The sequence below is a fragment of the Octodon degus genome, unplaced genomic scaffold (assembly GCF_000260255.1).
Source record: "Octodon degus isolate 3935 unplaced genomic scaffold, OctDeg1.0 scaffold00055, whole genome shotgun sequence".
Lineage (NCBI taxonomy): Eukaryota > Metazoa > Chordata > Mammalia > Rodentia > Octodontidae > Octodon > Octodon degus.
In genome coordinates, this window is record NW_004524631.1 from 7344270 (window position 1) to 7366724 (window position 22455).

A 22455-nucleotide genomic window follows, 5' to 3' on the forward strand; every position below is an offset into this window, starting at 1 on the left:
ATATATAATTTAATTCTCAACAGATGGAATGAGATTAACTGAGTGGCTAGACATTACAACCTGCAGTAGACTTCGATCAGGGTTATGATAACAGCTGATAGTTGGGAAGATTAACAGTGTGGAATACAAGTGGGTGAAAGGATAAGTGGTGCCTCAAAGATAAGTTAGGGCAACACTGCAGTAGTTCAGACTAGAGGGACCAGGCACCAGGCATTCTAGTGCAGCATCAAAGGTTGAGGATGAAAGGAAGGACATGTCACATTTTTTTTTTCCACAAGCATCTATTGAATGGTAGTCTATGCCAGGCATTGGCTAGGCTGAGCAATTACAGGAAGATAAAGTAAACCTGCTTCTGTCTTTTTAAAGTTGACCAGAGGACGTTATTAGGATAAATTTCCTGACTCTGGTAACAAATGTTTGAGGTAAAATGAGTGTGTGTGTGTGTGTGTGTGTGTGTGTGTGTGTGTGCACACGTGTGCATGTGTGCATGAGAATTGAATGTAGGCGTGAGCATGTGAACATGTGTCCTCCTTTCCTAGTTCTAGAGTTTGGGGATCTCAGAGGCACTCTCCTTCTGTCTCAGAGCACTTCCTTTTGCTGATTGGCAGAGTGCACAGTGGGAGGGACTGAGCAAGCTCAGCTGCCAGCCCAACAGAGATGGTCCTCTTTGGAGGCTGCACAGCTTGAGAGAAAAAAACATTTTTCTTAAAATTCTTCTCTTCCAAGGTCAGGGTAAGGATTAGGGCAGCTGACACTGGAATGGAAGAGAAAGGATGGATAAATACTTACACTTTTCCATTCCTCCAAACCTTGGCCAGACTATCTTCCTCATTGTGCATGTATGTAAGTTTACTCTAACTCCTTACACAAACACAAATACTGTGAAACTTACAGTATGTTGACCTGTTCCCATGAACTCAGAGTGGTTCACACTCATATTACCCAATTTATTTTCCCAACACTCTCATTATGCTGATATTATGAAACTTGTGCATGCAAACCGACTCAAAGGTTAAGTGACTTACCCAGAGGTACCCAGCTAGAAGTGGAGACAGGCGGAGAAGCAGGCCTTCCAACTCACTGTCCCCACATGACCAGGCTCTAAAAGCACACTTAATGGTGTTTCTACAGCCCGGAGGAAGAAGTCGACCTGGAGTTATTGCATACCACGCTAAGTGCTGCCTGAAAGACTGAATTAATTAAGAGTAATAGAATGAAACATCAAATCCTTATATAATTGAGGCTATTTCTAAAAACACTTATCCCTGAGTTCTGCTCTAAGATTAAGGAAATTTGGCTTTTTGAGACTATTTGCCGTTGTAATCCAAGTTATCTTCTAGAAAGAAAAAGATAATAGTAAATATTCTTCAGTGACATAAAAACGTTTACTGTCTAAATAATGAGAGTGATATGTTGTATGTTTTGGTGAACATTTGTTTCTTGATCCTTGTAAAAATTTCCTTATCTTTTTTTAACCGTGGCTTTCAGCACATATACATCAGACCATGAGACATCTCTATTATAGAGGTATAAAGAAGATAAAAACTGGCATTTTACATTTACTATACTGGACTAAAGTGTTTATTTTATCATAATATTTTCATTTAAGCCTGGTATAATTTTTGGTTTTTTTTTTTTTTTTTTGGTTGTTGTTGCTGCTGTGCTTTAACCACTCAGTATAATAGCTTAGAAGTGAAATACATCAAAGTAGTCCTATAAAAAATATTTTAAATATGGCAGCCTTCACTGGAGTTTAGGAAATAAATCTTTGAATACTGTATAATAATTTATTCACCTGAGCTGTTGTTTTAGTAGAGTATTTCATTTTAGTTTCCAAAGAACTGCTAGTCATTACTGAATATATTTAAAAATTGAAACAAAAGAATGTTGCTTTCATTCTGGCCAAATATACTAGTAGTCAACTATCGAAGTCTTCTTCATTTTGCATAAAAGACCAGATAGGTGAGTACTGGTATAGAGTTAATTAATGAGAAGGGAAGTAGTGAATGGTTCACTGGGGAAACTTTTGTGTCACACTGTCTATTTTGAGGGATCCCATGCTGTAGGACAATAACAGGGTGCTAATTCTGAATGCCCACAGTCCTGTCCTACAAAGACATCAAGATTTGTAGGAAATCCACCCTCCAGCAGTCCTGGCAAGCCAGACTGACCCCAGCAAATGAAAATAATCAAAAGTAATTAGAAGCGTGCTGGACTGCTCCTCAGAGAGCCGAGCAGGAGAGTAAACATGCCTGAATCCTCGAGCCACTGCAAAGGCCCATGTCTGAGCTGTTAGGTGCCCTGACCTTGTCCACATAAAGATGTGATTTATGAAGTGCAGGGCACAGCAGCAGGGCTTCTGTCTTCTCCTGGAGAACCAAATTACTGAGGTGGAGATTAACATGCTTTCAGTCGGGCCCATTTCCAGACCAAGGGAAATTTTTTATTTACATTTTTTTTTACCTTTAATTTCCTCTTTTCTTTTTGAACAGCCCCCCCCCCCACTAGATTTTAAAAAGAAAAAAAACAAAAGAAGAAGAAGGGCAGAATCCATCAAGGGTGACCAGACATCTCTATCTAGAATGATGGTCATCGGTTCTGAGGCTAGGGACTGTTGGAGCTTTTTGTTTGTTTGTAAGTTCATATCATGTTGGACAGTTCTGCTGCGTTCCCCTGCTCAGAATCGCAGAAATCGCCTTCAGATCCAAATATCCAAGTTTGTGAAAACTCCCCTGATTAAGTGATATATGTAATTAAATTTAAACAAAATATTACCTTTGATACCCTGGCTCCTGATTCAGCTTCCCTTGCCTAAATGTTAGGTTTTATTACAAGGCGCTCTAGTAGATAAAAAGATTGGGGGAAACTGTGGGTGGTAGAGAATTTGGAGGAGTAGGACGGGAGATAAATTGGGAGCAATATTTATACACAAATCAGTGGCAAGTCTCTTGAGTTTTAAAGACACATTTATATTTTTTCTTATCTTTATCTCAGTTAGGGTAGGTAAGGTTTTACAAACTCCCATTCTGACATGGAAAAGGAAGCATTGATTTTCTTTTTAAACACACATCAATATCTATACACGAAGCTAATTTAATTACCAGGCAGTTATTATTCAGCCAAATGTCAATTTCTCAGATTATTTCATGCTTCTTGACAGGAACTGTATGAAACAGGATTTAAAAGGATATGTATGAATGAAACTGAACTTGAGAAATGTAAAACTGCACTTTGTTCTTGAAAAGCTACAAAAAAAAGTCTTAAAACAAAAATGTCAGGCTTGGAGTTTTGTGCATTTAGCCACCTCAAGAAATCTGAAGCTGCAGAATTAAGGGAATTCTACTTAGGCTGAGGTTATAAAGTACTTTCCTCTATAAACCAAAAACATAATGTCAGAGTCAATGGGAACGTACTTTATTAACTTTATAGTATTGAAAACTGCCAGCAAGTTGTCTTATTTTTAAATATTGTCCTCTGCAGAGTGTTACAGTGCTGTTTGTCCACAGGAAGCCTATTAAAAGTGGACAGTGCAGTCATTTCATCTGGCTTTGGCTGGACTGCTTTTCTTTCCTTTAATGATGTGCTGGAATGTACCATGCCCATAGGGTCTCCATTAGCAGAACTTTTACTTCTGGGACGACCATGAAGTTTAAGGCTTAAAAGAGGCATCAGTTTACAGTCTTGTGGGAATCACTTGAATACTGGAGCACTAACTTCTTACTGCTGTAACTAATATATTGACTTATTTTAAATAAACAGGTACACAGTGAAGGCAGAGCAGTGGCCTTATTGGAAATCTTTGGGCTTTTTAAAGATTCTGCAACCCACACAGCTGGGGTAGGAAGAAAGGGGCCTGAGGAGGGTTTATGCCCTTTTCAAACTGGGAAGAAAACACATTAACCTCTCCCACCCCAGCCCTGCCTGATCAGTCAAAGGAGGATCTTTACAACTTCCAGAAAAATCTATCAGTTCACACTCAAACCTCCTGTTTTCCAGTGCCTCTTACCCAGTAAACAATAATTAACAGAGCAATAAAGGAAACACCTATTATGCCTTCTAGAAAAAAATCTTCTGAAAGTATGATTCTCTTTTAAAACACTTCTGATAAGACACATGCTCCCCTCCCCCGAGCTGTACCTTTGTTAGAGTTTGTGCTGTCCTCCAGTCCACCGAATATTTAGATCATCTGACCTGATACAGGTTTGCAAATTAAAGCTGGTTTGAGATCATAGTAAAACCATTATTTTTAATAGTCCCTTTCAAGGGCAGCGTTAAACACCGCAGAACACGCATGTTACTGATTACAGCTGAGCAGACATCAGGTTTTGCAGATTAATTTGTAACTGGGAACTACTGTAAACAGATTTCACCAGAAATCCCAAGGAATAAAGGAAACTGGTGGTGGTATTTGGCTCCTTGCATTTATTGTCTTAGAAATCCCCCGAAGGAATCCAAGCTAAAGGGAGAAAAACAAGCCCTCAAAAACCCTCCTCTTCTCCCATCTCACTTAGGTGGGAGGACAGGGAGGGCAGTGGGTCTTCCCCCTCCCGGAGATTGTTATTTAAAGGGCAAGAGGGGTCCTTAAAGGTTCAAGAGGCTTTTCTAGCTAACTGGGATTTCAGGATCCTTTCTTCAAAGTTCGACTTGTGTCAAGAAAAAGTGAGGAACTCTCCCTTTGGTGACGTTACTGTTATATAACCAAAGGAGAGCGGCAGTAGAATGAAAGGGGGCAGGAGAGAGGAGGCAGAGAGGCATGGAGATAATCCTGCTTTGCCAGCCTGCTTGGCCTCAGATCCTTATGGTGCTTTCCTTAGTATTTCTTACAATTAGTTCAGTGCAGAACACGACTGATGATGACGATAATGATGCTATCAGGGCAACAGAGGTAGCGATGAAACGAATCCTCCATGTCTCAAGATAAATCTTGGAAGGGCCCAGAAAGCACTCTTTTGGCTGTATTTGGAGAATCTGCTACGTAGGAGTAGCCCTGGCCCAGGGCCAGTTCCCAGAGGGTGTCGGCATCCGGCTGTGAAGGCGCGGGGCGGCTCCCTGCGCGGGGTGCAGACAACGGCGGGTTCACCTGGGTGGCTGGAGCCGCAGGCGCTGCTCTTTATTTCGGGGCACAGCGCCATCTACCGGCTTCCTGCCACACCTGCAAGTATCCCGACCTTGCGAGTCCGCCCCGCCTCCCCCACTCGTGCCCAATATAAGGGGGAAAAACTCCGAGGCCTTTCCACGAAATTCTAATTTAGCCAGCACTTGCTACTGATTCCACGTGACCTTTGTCTCCCCACCAACGTTTCCTCCTTTTCAAAGCAGTCCTGTGAAGGGCAAGGAGGTGGGGGCTGCGGACCGGGCCTGGGCTGGGAGGGCTCAGTAGGCTCCGGCTCCGGGCTCTCAGACCCCCTGATCAGGCCGCACTGTCTGCAGCAATCGGTTCCCCAGATTACTTGTATTTAATACACAATGCATCATAAAACAAATCCCTCATCCTGACAGGAAGAAAATAGAACAGCTCATAGCTCGAGCCGGTCCAATTTATGGCTAAATTAAAAAAAAAAAAAAAAAAAAAAAAACAAAAACCCTCCTACAATGGGCAAGTTGAGGAAGGGCAGGAAATCAATGCTACAAACCCAGGGCCCGGCCCTTCAAGGTTCTCAAGCGCCGAACTCTATGGGAATATCTGACTGGGTTCTGGGTTATTTACAAAGGATTTTTCCTGTCCTACCTACCACTGCTGTGCGATTTTTCCCTCAAACAATGGCCATTATCTGAAATAACAGTTCAATGTCACAGATAACAGGCCACCGAAACGAATTAGTCACCATCTCTTGTCATTTTTCTCCCCCACATCCCTCCCTTTTGTTACTATTTTTGTTTTTAAATCAGCTTTGGTGAGGGGGGAGGATAGATCTACTAGATTTTCACGTTTACTTGCACTTGGAGAAAACAAAAAACTGGGTGGCACTCGAGTTGTCCCGGTTGGAAGCTAAAGTTTAACGACAAGGCGCGCTCTGGTTGGCCCCACCTCCCCTCGGCAAGGGCCCTTAGAGGCGCTGGCTTTACTTAATTTTCCATTGTTGAGCTGGGAAGAAGTAGGATTTTGTGCATTTGTTTTTAAAAAGTTTTCTGATCAAAAATCATTTATTTCCACGCAACTGATGGGCTAACCGAAGTTCTTTCAACATGGACTACAAAATAGGTAGACCCTTGGCAGCCCCACTGTCCTTCCAGTGTCTTTTCTCTATTGTGTTGATATGAGTTGATCAAATATATATCATAAAGTTATTAAACATAATATAATGCTGATCACTAAACTTTTTTGCAGCAGTTGTGGTGTTAGAAGTTTAAAAAGAATCTGGGTTGTCACATTAATTCTACTTTTGAGCTGTCAGGGTGATTTAATTAGCGTATCAATGAAATGGTCCAAACTCACCAGTCTATCTTCAACCTTCCTAAATCCACAATATCTTATTTGGGCAAGTTGTATGCAAATAATGTTTTTTAAATCTCTTCCTCTAAGGAAAAAAAAATTACGATTTGAAATTTTAACAAGCCTTTCTGCTGACCCAACTGTAAGAATAGTGGGAATAAATTTGAGTACACATTTCAATTAAAAAAATATCAAAAAGATACTTAGCAGAAAACTGGGACCGCATGTCAACTTTTTCCTCTTGAGACTTTTCTTGGCTGGGAATTTCTGCACTAATTATGTTTGGTAGGAGCCAGCTTCCCTCTCTCCTAAGCCTCATCTTCGTCCTTCCTTGCGCCCCACCCCACCCTCCAGCGCGCACCCTCACACCCCTGAAAGCCCCCCCATTCCCCCTCACACGCGCGTGCGCGCGTACACACGCGCGCGCGCGTACACACACACACACACACACACACACACACACACACACTTTTACACTTGTGCTTTCAGGACATTGACACAGAGGATATTTCCCTGGGGAAAGAAATCCTGCCTGGCGAGACCTCCCCATTGGTTGTTTACCCGGAGAAATCTACATGTTTAAGGGGGATGGTGCATCCGTAATCAGTCTGTCCCTATAGGACTTGGGTCTTGGCGACCTTTTTGTGACCTCTCCCGCCAGAGGAGGCTGCTGTCACTTTAAAATTTACTGAAAGAAGAGCCCAGCTTCCGATCACTCTGGGCGGCTTCTCCCTCTCCCCGGGTTCTTTCTGGATGGCCGAGCAGATCTTCTTTAAAGAGACAGTTCATGAAATAGAAACCCGGCTGCTGAGCTCGGAGTTGCGAAAGGGGACTGTCCGGGAGGGTCTGGGACCGCGCAGGCTGCGGCGGAGCTGAGCGGGGTCGCGCTGCCCTCGCCGCGGACCCCCACCTTCGCGCGCTCTGCTCCTCCAGCCTGTGCGCCCCCCTCGGGCTTGGGAACCAGAAGTGGAAGAAGTTTTAGTGGGTTTCAGATAACTTTCATTACACATCGGGCTGATAAGAGCAAGAGAAAGTGAGAAAAGAGGGAGGTGATGTGAACCAGGAGGCATAGCTGCGAGCTCGTTTAGGAAGGAAAAAAAAAAAAAAAAAAGCCAAAGACACCCATCCCGGGTCACTCAGACGAGAGAAGACTTCATTTCTGGTCTTAAAACACACTGGTGGAGGACAATAAATCTGAAACGCGTGGTCCCGGCGAGCAGATCCTAGAGACGGACAAAGTTATCAGAGACCCTTTTGGAAATCGAGACGCGAGGCTTGTTTTTTTTTTTTTTTTTTTTTTTTTTTTTTTTCTTCTCTCTCTTTTTTTTAAAAACAACTCGAAAAATGTTGCTGGGGATCGTTTGAAAGGATTTTCGTGCATGAGCGTTGAGGGCTGCTGATTATTTTATTTTGTTTATTTCTTCTGTGATTGCCTTTTATTGCTGAGTTGAGGCCATAGAAATCTTAAGGTAAGCTAACTAAAGGAAGAAAAAAAGTGTTGGCGATGTGCATAGTTTGTCCCCGGGACAGCTTCCTGCCCGGCACCCCCTGTCGGGGCGCCCCCCGCGCCGCGCCCCGCTCCTCCGCGGCCCCGCCGAGCGCCTTATCTCGCGCCGAGCCCGATTTCCTTGTTCCTCCTGCGCGCCGGGCGGCCGCGGCGGCCGTGGGTGTCCGGCCTCCGTGGGTCGCTCCGGCGCGGTCGGCCTCCTTCCCTCGCGCTCTCCTCCGCCTCTCCCTCCCTCCGCGGGTCCGTCGGTCGGTATCCGGACGCAGAAGGTGGGGTTTGCCAAAATCTGAATTCCTGGCACCGGCCACGCGACTTTGGAGTCGCTTTTGGCCGGGTTCTACCTTGCCAAGTAAGAGCTTGACTGTCCAACGTCGTGTGCTGCTTCTCCCGAGAAAGTCACATTCGGACCCTTTGGCTAGGTGGTGGGGAATTTTTCCCCCCCTTTTCCCCTTTGCTGTTGAGTTTTTGAAAGGGCCTTTCTCGAAAGTCCACCTACAGAGGCTTTTTAAAAAAGCTATCTCTGGAGCTTGACAGCATTTTAAAAAGCACAGAAAATACAGCAGTGTATTAGGTGGAATGACGGAAGGTGTGCTGTTATTTTATTTTATTCGAGATTTCTGAGACAATTAAGACATATGGGAGACAGCTGCAGTTCTACTAGCAAATCAAAAGTGAATAATTCACCTGGGGTAGGGAGGGGACATTTATAAAGAAAATTAAGCTTTTGTTTGGGGCAAGAATATTGAGTAAGAAAGTTAATGTTGGTGAAATCTTTGAATAATCATGTAACAGATTATGTAAAAAGACATTCTTTGGAAATGAATCTTTAAAAAATTTAACTTTTCTGTTGACAGTGGCAATGGCAGTAATGTTAACACGGAATAAAATTACACCTAGGATTTTTTATGTGAAGTGTATGTAATACTTCACTCCTTTCCCCTGCAAAAGTGAATGTTGGAAAGGCGAGGGGATGGGTGCTTCTTGACTTTTAAATTAACAAGTTTTCCACTTCTTTCTGCAAATATGAGATGGAACTGATGTTGCATTTCACTGGCTTCACCCTGTTTCCTCTCTTAAATATTTCTCTAGTGTGTCAGTGTACCTGCCTATTTTTTTTACTAGTCGAGAAAACAATAAAAGGCCAACTAGAAATCAAATCAAAACAAACAAAACCGAGCAACCCAGCGTTTTACCCAGTAAAAATGTGCACTGTATAGTAAGTTACGTGCCTTCCCCACATCTGGGAAATGGAGAAATCCAAAATTGCTTTTTAAGTTAGTCAACTACGAGAGTTAAGAAATATCTTAAAGCCTGCAATTGTATAAGTAGGAAATTGTTAAAAATTTGTTCACCCTAGAAAAGGTATTTAGGTGTAGACTTCTTGTTAGAGTGAAGAAGTGTCCTTGAAAAAGAGGCCGTGTGTGTGTGTGTGTGTGTGTGTGTGTGTGTGTGTGTGTGTGTGTGTTTAGCAGCTATCTCTGTCCTCTGTTTCCAGCTTTCCCTTTTCAATCCTGGGACTACCCACTGCCCTTCAGTTGCCCCATGTCCAAGGGCTTATTCTTAGCTTCCCTTGACTAGAGCTCAGATACTGGGTTCCTCTTGAAGTATATGGTGAGTTGATGACTTGAGCCTACAACTGGGTGATTACCTGAGTTCTGTACAAAACTATTTTTCATCTGGATACTCAAGACTTTAATTTTAAGTTTATCTTGTTATGGATGCAGCAGAGTTATTAGGGGTTATTTAATTCATTAATTTGCCTTCCAGACTACCTTGTTTAGTTTTTGATAGGAGACTTCCTCAGCTTGCATTAGCTGAGTGACAGAACATTACCAGCCTCTGTAGTTGTCCCCATCAAGTGAAGACTCTCAAACTTTTAATATGGATGTTTAAGACATTTTTGCTCAAGGGGAACCAGAACAGAGTGGTTTAAGTACACAAAACTTTGTAAGTGGAAGTTTCTCATGCCAATTTTTGTTCATAATTATCCTAGTAATTTTAAATTTAGGATAGGCCAAATGTGAAAAATCTCATGAAAAATAACAAACACAACCATTTATGATGATGGAATATATTATAATATTTATATCTATTCACAAGCCAGTTTTGTCATTTTGCTTACTGGATATGATACGCAATAAACATTGACTGTATTAACTAGGACCTTAGGTTGCCATACTTTGCATGGGTGTTTACTTATCTATCAATAATTTTCATGATTTTCTTTAGTTTGCTCAGATGCATTTATGAGGCAAATTGTATCATCTCCTTCAGCTAAGTGTGTGATTTAATTGTTTCAACGTGAAAAAGTGCAAAGTGGAAAAGGGACATTTAGTAATATTCACATTATAGTTTTAAATGAATTAAAGTATAAAAATGTGAAAATACAAACTTACATGAGAAGACTATCTAAACCTAAGATACTATTTAGTTATCCAAACTAAAATAATGAATGTTTAGTTCAGAAAAATATTAATGTATGCTTTCCAATAGTATTTTCTGTAAAATGCATCTGATTAAATTAAGGTATAAACATTCAGTCATGTATAATAACAAAATAAGCATGTCTTGAAACTAGGCACTTTTGTAGTAACAGTTGCTTTATTCTTTTTTTTTAAAAGTATCCTATTGTCATTTACCAGATAATTTATTGTTATTTATTTTCTTAATATGCATGCTGTCTGACTTTCTTATTTAAAGGATTCAAAGAAGGCAGAGATGTTTCAAAGAGATGTTTTAAAGCAACTGATCATCTTCATGAATGGAGCAATATGGCAAATTGATTGTTCTCATCTTCCTCCTTCTAGATCTTAGATGAGTTTTGCAATGTCAAGTTCTGCATAGATGCCAGTCAACCAGATGTAGGAAGCTGGCTCAAGTACATCAGGTTCGCTGGCTGTTATGATCAGCACAACCTTGTTGCGTGCCAGATAGATGATCAGGTATGTTGTAAAGATTTTCTTGTCTTTCTTTGAGAATACTAAAGTATCAGTGAAGCCTCAAGAATGAAAATAACCGTGAGCTGCAGTAGACCCTTGTGGCCTGCTTGTTGTGGTAGAAGGTAATGCACAAATTTGGGAAAGATGCAAAGCAAGGTCACTGTCAGTACTTCCTTTCAGTACTACTTACTTTATGTAGTTTATTCACTTTGTCCTAGGGCCCTGCAGAAATGCTCCAGTTTTCTTAGTAAATGAAATGATCTCAAAACTAATTCCTTATTACAGTGTCCTGTGCATTTTTTTCGTTACCGTCACAGTAGGTACATTCATAGAAAGTATTGAGCTAGTTAAGAACACTTTATGAATTTATGCAGAGATTGGAAAAATATATTTGAAATGTTATATAGTTTTATCTGAAATAGTAAGTATGCATATGACACCAATTAAAGCTACATAATTATTCATTTATATTGATTTGCCTAATTATAAGTGCAAACTTTTAGAATGGTCATGATACTGATTTTTGTATATGTGAAAAAGTTAAAAATATCATTGTTGGAAATCGTGTTGTGACATTAGGAGGACCATGCAGTGAGGCTGTCCTTAATAACAGTAACTGTGAAATCAAGATCACAGCAACATCTTTAAACATATTTTACACTTAATAAAATCAGATCATGAATTTTACCCTAGTATGTGAATATCTAAAATAACGAGGTTTATTTTAGTTTGCTGATTTTTTGTTTTATAAACATCATTTGGTTATAATATAATTATATTACAGTCATTTATTTCTTTTAACCTAATGCTTCCTTAAAGCAAATATGTTTCCAAGATCATATTGAAATGGTTGCCTGGCAAATCTACTATGAAATCATCACCAAGAAAAAGAAAAAGTTTCATTTAGATGTTTCCAATTGAAAGCTATTAAATAAAGCTAGCTTAATATGGTCTAAGACTCTCTTTCAATCATCATTATGAAATTTTTCTCTGGCATTTTACCAATTATCAGATAATTTTTACTGGCTAAACTATAGAAGAACTAGTAAATTATATAATTAGGTTTAAATAAGAATCCTTTTAAAATCTTCAGTACATATCAAAAATAATAAACCGATCAATTGGTATTTTTCCCTTTGCCGTAGGAAAACAAGGGCATTATTGACAAAGGAAAACATTATTAAATTAGCTATTGATTATAGGCAGCAAATATCCCAAGTCTTGTATATGAGTCACTGTCACCACCAGTAACATTTTTTGAGTGCTCACTATTTGTAGAAGTGGGAAATAGATAGGTTTTATAAATAAGAAACCTTGTTCCCTATAGAATGAACTACAGGCCTTAAAAGATACCTTTAGAGTGAAATAATCTAATTATACCATAGCAATTGTCTGCTATTTATATTTATTGACAATAGGAATTATGTCCACAGTCAGAAAAAAACTGGTTATCGAATTAGTGAAAAGATGATTTAAGAATGGGACTTGCAGCCAATATTAGCCTACATGTAGCCATTTTTTCATTCAATATATATGTGTCTATGTTTTTAATAAATTTGCTCTTGTCATTGAAAATCTTGGTTACATTAAAAAGGAAAACTGTTTTACTGTTCCTAACTATGAATTAAATTGTTCGTTAGAATAAGCACTTATAATTTCACCATAGTTACTTTTAAAGTACACATTGTTAAAAGTATTACTTTTTTCAAAGAACTTATGCTATCTTCATATCTTAATGAAGAACATATTTACTTATTTTAACTAATGAGCCAGGGAAAATAGTCAGAACAAACACATAAAGTCAACAGCTGAGCATATTATTTCTTTAAATACTCATTTTAAATTACTATAGTATGGTGGCAAAAATCTAAGATGGCTGCAAAGTGCCTATCAAATAACATAATTGTGAAACTAATATTGCATGGTCAATAAGTTCACCCATAAACAACAAGAGAGAAAAGCCAGAGGTAAAAGTCAGATTTGTGTGATAGATACGTGTGTGTACAATCATACTTAGCTCAGTTGACAAGACAAAGGAGGACAGACACCCAAATGGTGTATGCATGTATTATAAGCATATCATAAGCTTATATACACTTTCTAAAAAGCCAATTAAGGCTAGCTATTCTAGACAGCTTTGAAATGTGAATGTTGGACTAGGTACAATGATAGAAGAGCTGACTAAAGAGATTCTCTTGGTCTGTTTCTTTGCTCTCTTTTCCACGAGGAATAGGGGCTGCCAAGTGGTGAATAAGCACAAGTCATCACATAATGAACACTTTCATTGTGTGAGATATTATTTAATATCCAGACATAGAAAGAGACTGTGGACCAGGAGTCATTATTAAACATTAAGGATGTCGACTCACCTGTGTAATACAGAAGCAAATTTGCATTTTAGGAGAAATTGTAAAAGGCATTTCACTGTGAAGGAGCTCAAGTTTGTAAAATTAGTTTTCATAACATAACAAGTATATGTGTTAGATACAAAAAAGAAAAAAAATTCAAATGAGTCTTTCAACTACAACCGAGTCATAGCAATGATTAGATCATCTCACAAAGAAAAAGTTTACAAGAACAAAAGTGTACGTAGTTTACTTTTGCAAAGGTATATATATGTATATAGATAGATAGATAGATAGATAGATAGATAGATATAGATATACACATATTTTAAAATTCTGATGCTGCTGATTAAATTTAACAAATTTGAATCATTTTTACAACAAAGTGGAAGAACTCCATAAAAGAAAATCTGTATGCTTGCAACAGTGGTAGTTTGGTAGTGGTGGGACTCTTTATTATATGTATTTTGGGTAAACCCCATATTGATTTGTTGAGGGGGTGATTCTTTATGACTTTTCATTTTTAAACAAGATTGATAAAAATATAATTTGTTTTATATCATAAAATAAAAACAAAGACTGTTCACCTAACAGTTCTCCAATGCCTTCTCACAGGCATTTTTATCTGAGACGATTTTCCTTGATTTGAATTTTCCAACAGATCTGAATTATTTTATTTCAGACCAGAATGAGCTCTGACAGCTTTTCTTTTTTGATGATGATGCCCAGAAAGCCTCCAGTCGTGTGATTTTCGATGTCCCATTCATTTTGCATTTTTAAAATTATTGTGGTGAGGTGATCTATTTGGAGATAGAAATTCTGAAAGCACAAGTATCACAGTTAACCCATAATTTCTCAATAGCTTCAGCTTCTGATTGATATTGTTATTCCCCCTGAAAGTGCTTTAACTATAGTAATGTATCTCTATAAAAGAAGGCCACACCAAAAGCCCTAAAAAATTGACACCACAGTCACACTCAAGTAATAAAATAGCAGTGCCATTAAATATACCCAAGGCCCTTGATCCTTGATGTTCTAATTGTTTTACCTCCTATTCTTTAAAGTACCTGTACAATACTACATAGTACTATATAATTGTATAGCTGTGGCACAGTGGTTAAGCTGTACTGAGACAGACAATACTTAAAACACTTTTTCATTTTACCAATTTAAAATTATCCTTGGCTGTGCGCAGGAGTAAGAACTGCTGCTGAGACGTAGAGATGGGATGGCAGGAGCAAAAGCAGAATATTAAATGAGGAAAGTGCTTCCACAGTAGGTCCTCAAGGGGACCAGTATACAGAGGAGGCGTGCAAATGGTTTCCCAATTCTTCAGTTTCCATTTATATCTGAGATACCCATTTTAATAAGTAGAGTAAACATCTGAATGATTTACTGAGTTTTAAAATATTGAGTAATTTCCTATCTTTCCCTTTGAAGTCTTGCAGATATCTTCCTTTATAAAACATATTGATTGGTGGGTGTGCTGCATTTCTTTAGATTTGGCCTCACCCTGCTCCTGCCTTTCCTTCCATCCTTTAGTAACCCCCCTTGAGCCCACATTCCTGTATCCTTCACCTAGATCAAAGGAAAGGCTACCCACTGACTGCCCATTATACTCAAATAATGCCATTTGAACATATTCACAAGTTTTGTGTACCTGTGGAGTAGTTCTCTAGACCCCACAGTTTTATTCTAACAGTTCTTTACAAAAGCATATTGGTTATAATCATGAAGGTCATGAAGGCACAATTTATGTAAGTCGACTTTTTAAACTTAATGCCTGTCTTTCTACTTAGGACAGTGAGAATGACCTGGATGTGTGTTTTAGGGTAATATTATATATATATATATATATATATATATATATATATATATATATATAGTGTGTGTGTGTGTGTGTGTGTTCTGCTCCATTGGAAGGATGACAGTTTCATTCAAACTTCTGGCCTGTTCTAACATGGTCTTCAATAAAGAGTGAAGTGCTCGGAAACTCTAGACATTATTAATCTTGTCATTTCCACAAGGTGATAAGTCCTTTCACTTTTAAACAGGCCTTTGACAGCTGGCATTTAGTAAGTAGAGTAAGAGAAGTCTCCTGTTCACCCTGAATGTGAAGAAGAAATGTGTCAATAAGAGTTTATGCAATACCTGACATATATACATATATATTTAAATGAGATATAAAAGAATGAGTGCCCATTAGAAAACATAAAGTCGGAACTCACTCAGGGGATTCTGCCAGGTCCCCTGTGGTTAATGAGTGGCAGCAAGACTCCACAGCACTTTCAGCTGGAACAGGCATTGTTCTCATTTGTGCTTTACCTTATAAAGTTTTAACTGCTTCCAGGACGATCATGGCTGATTTGGTACACACGCGTTCACTCTCCTTATGTTCCTGGGAGTGGATCTATCAGACTGTAGGACACTCAAATGGTATTATTATTGGAAGCTTATTATGGGCTCAATTATTAAGTTACTTTCTTTGGCTTTTTACTGAGGAAAAAAAAATACTTCCCAGCATCATTTGATGGATACAATTTGTGCAAAACAGCAAGGTAAACGCTGATTTGCGTAAAAGTAAAAATGTAATCTGTTAACTTCTCACTTTTTAAAATTGTTGGCCTCTACTGTCAGGTGATTTGTTAATTTTCCCTTCATTTACAAAGATTTCTGTCTGTATTTTGTTCAGTTTCTTTTGATGTCTACATTATTATTGGCTTTGGGCATTTGCTTTACTTTGCTTTTAAGTCAAGTTCTACTTTTATGCCAAAGTTATGCTCTGCTGTTTTAAGACGAATGCCAGCTGGCAATACCCAAAGACTGGCCTTCTGAGCAGAGCCTATGCTGACTTTGGGGGATGTTGTCTAGTTGATAAGTTACTTCCCTCAGCCGAAGATGAAACTCTCCCAGACATAGTTTGCTGTTTGACGTTTACATGATGAAATAAACAGCACTGCCTCCCTCTCCCATGTAACTCCTAGGACCCAGCACTGGCAGAATTCACACTAGAATTTTTATTAAAATTCATAGAGTTTTAATACATTAAAAAGAAGGTAACTTGAAATATCATATGCAATTCTTTTCACCAGTTAGTGTCTCCACACATTCATCATCTTTCATTCAGGAAGACCTCAAGCATCATGCACAACTGCTTCTGGGATATGCCAACAAGGTAGTCATCAGGACGCCTCCTAAGACATCAAGAAGACACAAGGAAAGCCTCCAGCTTAGTAGTAACAAGCCAGAGATGGTCATTAGCTACCTCATTATTTAGTAATTACTTATTCGCCAAATGTTCAAAAACAATTCAGAATGATCATCCAAGACTTTTCATAGAAAAGCAAAATGACCACCTTAAATCAGGTGGCCAATAGATAGTTTTTGTGGGCTCTATTGGGAAGTCCTTCTAGGTCATTTACAAAACAAATAGCAGGGCTTCCAGGCTGGGTATGCTACAGACTCTATATGTAATAATAAGCATATACTATCACTGGCCCTATTTATACAAACTAGAACCAACAATCAATTCTGTTTTGTTTTATTCAATAATTATACTTGGTTTTCTCTTCATATTATTAATAAAGAACTAAAGGTATAGAGAAAAAAAAAACTTCTTCAATAACATTTGGTCCAGCAGGTCTTCCTTTCTTTTTTCATTTTAGAAGCACATGCATCTGCTCCATGCGCGAGTTTTCTCAATATTTTCTTAGTTTTAGACTGTGACTCTAAGGAAACATGCAAGATACCTTTTCTTAGAGAAATTAAGCATGGGTTGTTTGGGCAAAGCTTGATCATGGTAAAGCTAAGCTTTTGTTGGGCTCATTTATGTTCTGTCATGAATCCCTGTCTGCTGAAAACACTTCTCTTTGCCTCCTATGAAAATTAGGCTCAGAAGATAAATAGGTAAATTCCTTCCTATTTATCTTGAGGCCAAAAACTTGACATTACTTTTGCACTCCTAAAATGGGGTTTCTTACATTGCTCAGAATAGATCAAGGGTGCAGACCATGTTTTCTGAGCCCTCACGCATGCTCACATTTTCTCTGGGAACTGATACTACCTGTCCACAGGATCAAGGCAGAGAACTGTGTTCAAATGTTTTGTTCAGATCAGCAGGCAATCACCTACCTCTCCTCTTACTCCAAATGCGAAAGTTCCATTCAGCTTTTCCTTGTCTTCAGAGGGACACATTGAATCAAGCTATAGAAAATAAAGCATTCAGGGCAAATGTTGAAAGCTGTAGGAAGAAGAAATGAACTGTCAACTTCAAAGAGAAAAGACTACAGTAGTCTGAAAAAGTTGTCTCTCAGTGAAGACTTTTTTTTTGAGGGAGTATATTTCTCTATTATTTCAATTATTACAATTTCCTGAATAGGTTGAAGGTCATTCATAATTCACACTTCTGTCATTTTTAGACATGCCAAATACAGTCTATTAGATATAAATAAAACTTCCAGGGCTTAAGCAGGAAAAATAAATTGGTATTCATAACAATGAAGCCTTGTGCATCTTTTAAAAAGTAAATGATGTGTTTTCTTTCTTGTTTTCCCTGTATATACTTAATTTTCCTTCTATTTCAATAGTTAAAACATAAATATTAAAATTGATCCAAGCAGAGCAAACCGGTCTTTAAGACTGTTTTGACAGATTCTGGATTTGTATTTGATCGTGCATTATTACCATGTATAAATGCAAATGGCAACATCATGAAGCTGATGGAGGGTCTGGATGAATACAAGTCTTGATAATGTCAAACTGAATTAGCTTGAACATATATTAATTTCCTGTCAGAATACTTAGTAGTGTCCAAACTCTTTTTAGTGCTATCCTTTTACCTTAAATGCTAAAAAGAGAATATTTAATGACATGTAATATCAATTGATTCCAATTCCACTTATATTTTGAGATTCATGTAACATGTACAAGTGTTACTTAATTATTTATAATTAAAATGAATCATACATTAAGTACTTATAGCACACATAATTACATAGAATATGAAAATAATATTTTATATAAATTTTAAAATTTCAAAATATATACATCATCACCTTTATATTTCACACATAAAATATATAATATAAATGATCATGTATATATCATTATTTGAAATGTATTCCTTAAAGTCTAAAACTTGCTAAGTCAAATCACCAGTGCCTTTTCTCCTTAATTCTGCTTTGTGTTAACTGAATGGATATTCTCTTCACATTTGGAGTTGGTTACAGAGTTTAAGATAGATTTAGTGTAGTAATAATGTTCAGAGCATTTAACTCCTATCTAGTTGTATAATAGATTTATCCCTTAAGTTGTGAATTTTTCCAATAGCGAAAGTAAACAACCTTGGGATTTTTAGTATTATTTTCAAATGCTTTAATGATTTAGTGATTAAAATAAACATTCAGAAATTTTATTAGTTCTAATAAATTTTGAAAATAGAAGAATGTGAAGAAACATGTTGTTAAAACATTTCTATAAATACTTATCTTTAGAAATTGAATTGTCCAGAGAACCACATATAATGTCCATGCTTACAGAGAAATATAGTATTCTGGAAAAATAAGAGTCCAGCAAGATACAACAAAATTAATTTTTATGCGATAAAATTAAAAACCTATCTCAATTTTCAAAAGTTTTAATTATATGGAGAGTTAGATGATATACAGATCGTGCTTTGTGTGTGGATTTTAGTATTACCTACCAACCTACCAAGTACAAAATCCTGGAGGAATTAACACAATTTTAAAATATTCATCATGAGTTTTTTTTTTAAATAGAGCTTTCTTATATTAAAGATTCTATTCCTCCATTTTATCACATTATATTGCAAATAATTGAATATTTCCTTCTAACTGAGCATTCTGAGACAGAAGAATAATTAATCAACAATTATTTTGTATCAAATTTAAGTAAAGTTTTTGGGCTTTGCTTATATACTTGAGTTTATTACGTATTTCAGATGCAGAACATGTTAATTTTGGAATTATAATTTTTTTTTTTTTGCTAAAAGCAGATGGAAAGAAAGAGCTGATAACTCTTTAATGAATTTTTACAAAAGAATTGATTCCTTTTATTTTTCTCCAACACGAAAATCGAAGCAGTTGCATCTGTGTCTCCCTTGTGGTACATAACTCAGGTGACATAATCCACGGGACCACAAAACTTTTCCAGTGAGAAAAGTGTTTATGAAAATGCAGTGATTTCAAAGATTTTGAAGATGCACTAATTTTAAAGACATTTAAATTCTGTGCAAAATCTATATAAACCACTTCTGAGCTTTGTTGCATTTTTATTTGCTGAATGATCTGTTTTATAGCATAAAAGAATAGAAAGGCCTGAGTCCTCCAAGATTGTTTTACGACAACCAATTCGCATTTTGTTTTGTCAGAAACTACACTTCTCATTTCTCAAATGCTTGTTAGCTTGTTGTTGTTGTTAGAAAGCAAATTAATTTACCTGTAGGCATCTTTGTATTTAACTGTTCAAATTTTGCCTTTGAGATATTATATCTAGAGGAGCAAACATAATCTTACGTGTCTCTGACATCCTAAGCGTCGAAAGATAGTGTAGACTGTCAGAGGTAAAACACCTTGGGAAAAGGCCTAGCGTGGTAGGGGCGTGGTAGGTGGAACTTCGAGGCCCATTCTTACTGCTAGATGAGGAAGCAAGCCCAGATTTTGCCCTCATTATGTCTGGAGCTTGCCAGTTCTTTTCAAACCTCAGTTTCATGAGCACCATAAAAATTCACTTAAAATCGAAAAGAACACCCTGAAGTTAAAATCCACTCTGCTTTGCCTTGCCTTTCATGGTCTGGAATGTCACCTTTTACCTCCTGTAAATAAAGCCAACATCAACACTCTTCCATGCCTTTTATTTTTTATGCACTCAATATTCTTCACATGACAATCGGGACACTTAAAGGGAAATTACAGTGATGATCTATGTCCTTGCGAGGAGAATTGTCTTTATAATATATAGTTACACTGTAGCTGTCATTTTCTTTTGTTCCTTGGACTATTCACATTGGTTTGAGTAAATCTAAAAAGGAATTAAAAGAGACATGATTAATAGTGGACTGCGGAGAAATAATGATATCATAAGACTCTTTTAAAATGACCTGGCATGTGTGTCTATGTAGCCTTCCCCAACAGAGACAATTGGACTATTTTACTGTCTTGCACGGCATTGTCTCTTTAACCTCACTATTTCCGAGAAGCCACCAAAAAGTTTTAATATGTCACAATTCAAATGTCAACATGTTGTTGGAAAGGAAACTAATAAGTTAAACCTGTGAGAGATGCCAGAAAAAGAAGTGATTCAAACTGTTGAGAGAAGTCCATTGTTTTGTAAGGGGAAATAGAACTTTAGGGTAAAGCAGAGTGCTTCAAGTATTTAACTGGAAGTGTTGGGGGAAAAAAAGTAAATTCACTCATTATTCATTTTGTAATCTGGTAAGTTTTTGAGGGGAACCATTTCTCTCAGGGTACCTCCAAAAACAAATGTGAAGGTCAGGCATTAGATACAAACTACAGATTTACCGTTTTTCATAAAATCAGTTCATTCAAGGAGTAAGTTTCCATAGTAGGAATTCTGTCTTTTGACAGAGAAAGACTTAAATTACATGAGAAAATTGTGCAGCCCCACCTTCTAGTTGCCATTATTTCCTAGAAAGAAACCTCAAGTGGTTAAAATACTGTTGAATAAAAAATGTATTTTGATAAGAAAGAAACTAAGCAGAAAATACTCCTCATTGAGGTATTTTTCAAATGTAGTGCAATTTGTGCTATGGTCTTTTTATAAAAAAATAAACAATTGGACGTTAGAGCCACCTACTGGAATAAAGAGGCACATGCTTATGTTTCATCTCAGCTTGTCAAAAGATAAACAAATATGCAAATACACTTAAAATGTGGACGTTTCTCTTGATCTGATAAGACGTTGGTTTGCCAACTTTTCTCAATTTAAAAATACCAAGTGAGTCCTGCAAGAAACAATAGTTAAAGGCAGTATCGTGTAAAATCATGTTTCTGTTTCCTATTACCAATGGATTCCTGTTTACCAATTTGTGCTACTTTTTTTTTTCTTCTCTTTTGGGTTTTGTCTTTGTGTATGTTCATGTATAAATCTTACCCAGATATTTAAAATATAGGGGTGAAATTTTTTTGGGAGGGCTTTGCAGGGATATTGTGGCAGAATGTGATGAATAGCGTTTTCATGTGGTTCGTCCTGGAGCTTCCTTGTTTTCTTCCAAAGTCTCTGGTGATGAACACTGTTGTTTAATGAATCTCAGAATAAAGTGAAAAACTAGGAATATTTTTATGGTAACATTCATGACCATCTTGAAGATTTTCCTGCATAAATGCTGTTATACATTTTAAAATCTCTGGTTCCTGGTGGTAACCATTGGTCAGTGACTTATGTAAGGCTCCTTGGGGAAAGGTAAGCAACTCTCAGAATTTCTCATCAGATCTTTCCACATTGGCTCCACTGCTTTCTCATCAGTCCTTAACAGATCTATTAAATCCATCCTGTCCTCAACACTTCGCTAGAAAGCAAGGAGAATAAGCACCACCCTTGGCAGCCTGAAAAAATGAATCAGAAAAGGCCTAACACCTGTTTTCTGCCTTTCATGAAGTATGGTCAGGGTTTGGGGAGTGAGAAAGAAAGCAGGTCCTGGGTCAACAAAAGAGAGACTCAGGGTTAAAAAAAGAGGACATGTCCTTTGATTCTGTTCTGTGTAGACCATGCAAATTTCTTGTATCCTAAGTTTCCCACTTGTTGACTTCTGAACATCTTGCTCAAAAGGTGTTACTTTTGCTAACTTGCTGAAGGAGTAGCGCAAGGTTAGCTGGGTTATCTGGCTCCTAATAGATAATGAAGGTCAAGATTTAGCTTGGCATGTGCGTGGTTTGCTAGGTGCTTTGACAAATTCAGAGATTCGAAAGTTCTTTATTAAGCATAGACAGGATGTATGTAACCCAACAAACCTCTAATTAAGAAAATTTGATTTGTGAAGTCATATTTGGAAAATATTTGTGAACTGGCTTGAAAAATCACACCTGTTTGTCACCAGAGGGGTCTTTTTGCTTCATAAAAAGAAGTCACAGTTTTTTGGTAATGAACATTAGAAGGAATATGTTTGTTAAGATGGAATGTTGGGTATCTCAATGCATATTCTGTCCTCTGCCAGTACTCACTTCTCTCTTTCCTGCCCTGCCCTTTTTGGTCTTT

The 22455-nt window shown here is 37.7% G+C and overlaps 1 protein-coding gene across 15 annotated transcripts in view; it reads left to right on the plus strand.

Annotated features, from left to right (window-relative positions):
• Mecom (MDS1 and EVI1 complex locus) overlaps window positions 1-22455 on the plus strand; it is a 550507-nt gene that overhangs the window by 479955 nt on the left and 48097 nt on the right. For 10 of the 15 annotated variants that reach the window (XM_004633475.3, XM_023717748.1, XM_023717749.1 and 7 more), the window contains exon 3: window positions 10748-10882. In XM_004633475.3, coding sequence (XP_004633532.1) covers window positions 10748-10882 — 135 coding nt within the window. The other 5 variants (XM_004633476.2, XM_023717755.1, XM_023717756.1 and 2 more) reach the window with 5 other exon arrangements.